The sequence below is a fragment of the Serinus canaria genome, chromosome 23, assembly GCF_022539315.1.
Source record: "Serinus canaria isolate serCan28SL12 chromosome 23, serCan2020, whole genome shotgun sequence".
Classification (NCBI taxonomy): Eukaryota; Metazoa; Chordata; class Aves; order Passeriformes; family Fringillidae; genus Serinus; species Serinus canaria.
Window position 1 is genome coordinate 2,278,940 of NC_066336.1, and position 4,832 is coordinate 2,283,771.

At 42.9% G+C, this 4,832-nt stretch overlaps 1 protein-coding gene across 1 annotated transcript; it reads left to right on the forward strand.

Annotated features, from left to right (window-relative positions):
* Nucleotides 1-2,535: 2,535 nt before the first annotated feature.
* Nucleotides 2,536-3,672, forward strand: HTR1D (5-hydroxytryptamine receptor 1D). Its single transcript, XM_050983403.1, has one exon. The coding sequence runs from the start codon at nucleotides 2,536-2,538 to the stop codon at nucleotides 3,670-3,672; it is 1,137 nt and encodes a 378-aa protein (XP_050839360.1).
* The last annotated feature ends 1,160 nt before the right edge of the window (nucleotides 3,673-4,832 follow it).

Below are 4,832 nucleotides of genomic sequence, written 5' to 3' on the forward strand. Positions count from 1 at the left end.
CTGCCATCTACAGGAGCATCCCGGGACCTCTCTCTGTCTGAGAGATCCCGGGAAAAATTCGCAAGTCTCTTTTCCCAGCCCGGTGCTTGAAGAAGGAGTCAGGGCTCTTCAGTCCTCGGTCTCAAGGTTGTTTATTGTTCTTTATCTATAAATTTTTTTCTCCTGTCCTGCTGAGGTGCATTCAGCAGGACAGACCAGGACACTCTGCCTGCCCCCAGGGCTGTGTTATCTCTTTATACTAAAAACTACATGTACAATGTTTACCATTACTTCCCAATCCCTATCACCTGTGTTAGACAGTGAGCTTCTACTCTAAACCAATCCAAAAGTGCCACCATCACAGCAGAAGATGGAGGCAGAGAAGAAGAAGAAGAAAGGCTGGACACGCCCAGATCCCTCTATCTTGCCCCCTAGTCCTCCATTCTAGAACCCCCAAAATCTACTTTTTCACCCTGTGATAAATTCACTATCATTCCACTTAAATTTTTGTGTCTTGCAGATCTTCATCTAAGGTTGGTAACTTGCTCCACCAGTCATAATCAAAACCACAGGCATTTTGGGCTCTGTGCCAGGGTCTCTGAGACCCCTGGGCAGGGGTCTTGGCTGCTCAGGACAGCCAGAGGGATGTCCTGGGTCTTGCCACAGGAGCTCAACCTGCAGCTGGCACTGCTGAGCACAGCTGGCACTAAATGTGTTCCTCAACATCCAGGTTCTGCCCAGGGCTCCTCATGCTCCAGAGGTGTGTGCATCCTGCCCAGGCAGCACATCCCTCTGCTCTCAGGAAACATGCTGGATGGCCACTTCCCACTCCTGGGCTCTGCTGTTTCAGGATTTGTAATATCTATGTATTTATTTTCTGCTTTCCTTAACAGGCAGTTATGTGTATGACTTTGTACCTGACATAATTTAATGACTGCTTGTCATTTAATATTATTTTCCTTCAGTATCTGTAGTTTACACAAACTTAATTTCTTTTTCTTTTTAACAGGAAAATAATTTACCTGTATTCATCATTCTTTTGTTGATTAAAAGGTAACTTCATTGAAAGACTAAATTATTTGGAATATGTTCATTTTGTCTAGATGGTAACTCTTCCTGAGTACATGATAAATAATCATGTCCTGACTTTGCTCAGTATCACAAAATGGCCATGAGGAAGGGATTTTCTCTTCCTAGTGAGAAAAAAAAATCAAGAAAGTAGTAGTCTAGTGTGAAATATGAGACTTTTCTATGTCTCCTTCTTAGAAAAGTACACCTCAAGAGAAAAAGCATGTCTGAAAATGTTTGACTGACAGAAGGTGGTTGCACATAAAAAAATCAAACACACCAAAATGAAAAGTGTTGCTCCTTATATTAGGATTTAGGAGTTTAAGAGAGGCTGTTTGAGTTCAAAATGCTGATGTTTCATGTAGAATATTGTGCTCCTCTTGCTCCACAGATTCCCAGCTGAGTGCCTGGATGGATGGCATGAATTGGTACCAGAGATGACTGAGAGAGGCTCTTCTCCTGCAGGGCTGGGAGCAGGCTGGCCTGGTGACTGTCTCCTTGCAGAAGCTGGGTGTTCTCCCTGTAGCCCTCACAGCACTCTTCAAAGCCCTTCCTGACCCACATTCAGGATCTCTTTCAAGAAGGGTTGGGCTGGCATAATACAAGTGACATTCTGGGACTCATGGTGAAGTGAGTGAAATCTGTCTCAGGATGTTTCCTTCAGGTTTGTGAAGACTTCAGGAGATCCAGTCCAGGTGAATGCAAGGAAAAGTATGGAAAGCCTGCAGATTGCAGACTGTGCTGTAATGTGCACCAGTGCATTGGGGTCTGACACCCAGCACCTGACTTCAGCATTTGAAGACTAATTGTGGAAGGGAAAACCTGAATAGTCTGGAGAAATAAATGAAAATGGAGATCTGTACTTGAAGAAGTCTTGATTTGCAAATCTGGGAGGAATTATATTTACAGAAGGAATTCAGAAGTATTGTTTTATATGTTAGGTACTCTACTAATAACGTGTCCCTTGTAAATACCAAAAACATGTCACTCAGCTATTAGAGAGAAAAGGAAAATAATCTTGAGGGGAGCTTTGTCTCCAGCCAACGGGCATCAACTGCATGCCCAGATGTTTCTTTTCCATCTCTTACCCTTCAGTGTTGATTTATGGAACTTTGTAGAAGTTTAGGTCAGAAAGGAGGTGTGAAAAAAAGTCAGCAAAGAATTATTTTGTTTTCTTCAAGATGAAAACCACTTGAATTCTCATTACTTATAGTACTGTTTTCATTGTTGTACACCAGACTTGTGTCTGGATGACATTTTGCTGTAACAATGATGTAATTGATGTGATGTGATGTGATGTGATGTGATGTGATGTAAAATCTTGCACAGGAGAGCACCTTATCTACTGTGTCAGCAGAAGTTTTCAACAAGTTAATAAGTCTTCAGTGTTTGACTAAAGTATGAAAAATTCTATTTTATCAACAAAAGTGAGCATCTTTCTTCATTGTCCCAGAAGGATTGCACTGGAGGGTGAAATCAGAGCAGAGGATGACTCAGTACAACCATTCAGCACAGTTCTCTCTCCAGAGCTCAGCAAATAAATCATTAAATGTCACTGAAACACCTCTGTCTTGGGACGAAAGGACACTCCTAGGGTTGAAGATTTCACTGTCAGTCCTCCTGGCTGTTATAACTTTGGCAACAATCCTGGCAAATGTTTTTGTTGTAATTACAATTCTCCTGACCAGAAAGCTCCACACACCTGCAAATTACCTCATTGGCTCCTTGGCAGTGACTGATCTTTTGGTGTCCGTGCTGGTGATGCCTGTCAGCATTGCTTACACTGTCACCCACACGTGGGCCTTTGGCCAGCTGCTGTGTGACATCTGGCTGTCATCAGACATCACGTGCTGCACAGCCTCCATCCTGCACCTGTGTGTCATTGCCCTGGACAGGTACTGGGCTATCACAGATGCTCTGGAATATTCCAAGCGGCGCACTGCTGGCCGAGCAGCCCTCATGATTGCCGTGGTCTGGATGATTTCTATCAGTATCTCTGTGCCACCTTTCTTCTGGAGGCAAGTGAAAGCTCATGAAGAAATTGCCAAGTGTGCTGTAAACACAGAGCAAATTTCCTACACGATTTATTCAACTTGTGGAGCTTTCTACATCCCAACTGTGCTCCTCCTGATATTGTATGGGAGAATTTATGTAGCAGCTCGATCCAGGATTCTGAAGCCACCCCCATTATATGGGAAACGTTTTACTACTGCACACCTGATCACTGGCTCTGCAGGCTCTTCCCTCTGCTCCATTAATGCTAGCCTCCATGAAGGGCACTCCCATTCAGGTGGATCCCCAATATTTCTGGGTCATGTTAAAATAAAACTTGCAGATAGTGTGCTGGAAAGGAAAAGAATTTCTGCTGCGAGAGAAAGGAAAGCTACCAAAACTTTAGGCATTATTCTGGGAGCTTTCATTTTCTGCTGGCTGCCTTTTTTTGTCATATCCCTAGTCCTACCAATCTGTCAAGATGCCTGTTGGTTTCATCCCATCCTACTGGACTTTTTCACCTGGTTGGGTTACCTAAACTCATTAATCAATCCAGTCATTTATACAGCTTTTAATGAAGAATTTAAACAGGCTTTCCAAAAACTAATACTTTTCAAAAAGTGCTCCTCTTGAGACTCTCCTCGTGTGTAACTGACCCTTGTGCAATCTCACAGCCTACCTGAAACCTTCCATGCTTTTATCCCTAAGGAACTGAGTGGTAATTGCCATCTCTGCTCTACCCTGTCCTGTGCATGTAAATTTCTGGGAATTTCTTGCCAATTTGATACTTTCTGTCTGGGATTGTACATGCCATAACAGAACTTGTCCATGGTCACTGCAGTGATCATGTGTGTATATAAGATCAATGACACATGAAATAAGCTTTGCAATGAGGCAAGGAGTGTGAACCAGGGAGTTTGTCTTGTGTGCTGAGGTGACACATTACCCTGAGGGGAGGAAATTGTGTGTGTATTTACAAGACCTTAGTATTTCTGCTATATGTTATTAACCATTTATGTCAGCTGAGAGAGTTTCTGGAGAGCAGAATCTGATAGTTATATTTTCTATGGCATGTATCTTACCCATGTGAAGCTGATGAAACCTGTAACTCTTTCAGAAGATGTGTGACACAGCCTGGCTATAGTCAGCAGCAGGGCAGAGCAGCATAGCACAGATGTAAGTTATGTGGATATTTCACAAATGCTGCAGTTGAAGTTATGCTTTTGGTGAAGTGTAGAAAGGAGACAATTTAGTTGAATTAATTATTACACATTTTATCATGAATAGGGCAGCCAGTGAAGAAATGTTACAAAATAAATAGCATGAAAATGATTGATCTTATATTTCTGTCATTTAACTTTTTTGCATGCATAAACTGAAACAGGAGAATATCGTTAGTGCCAGTGTGGAATGACTAGGGCCGCATAAAATAGCCAGAAGTTTCACTCCTTGGTGACAAGATATGGGAAGTTAGACAGGGGAGAAGAAAGTGACACACCAAGGAAAACTCTCTTGGTAATTAAGGTTGTTGGGGTGGATGTGGCATCCCTGTCTCTGGAATTCTTTCAGGACTGGTCAAACAAACTGTGGTCAGGAATCACTGTCAGGACCCTCTGCTGGAGTCACAGAGCTGGTCCCTTCTAAGCTGCCCTTCTCTGCCTCTGGGATTATTTCCCTGACTTGCAGGTAGGAAGCTGGCACATGGAGGTCTTGGATGAAGTCAGCACACCAAGTGGTGCAGCCCAAATTTCATGAGATGTTTTAGTCTCTGGGCAGTTTATATCAGAAGTGTT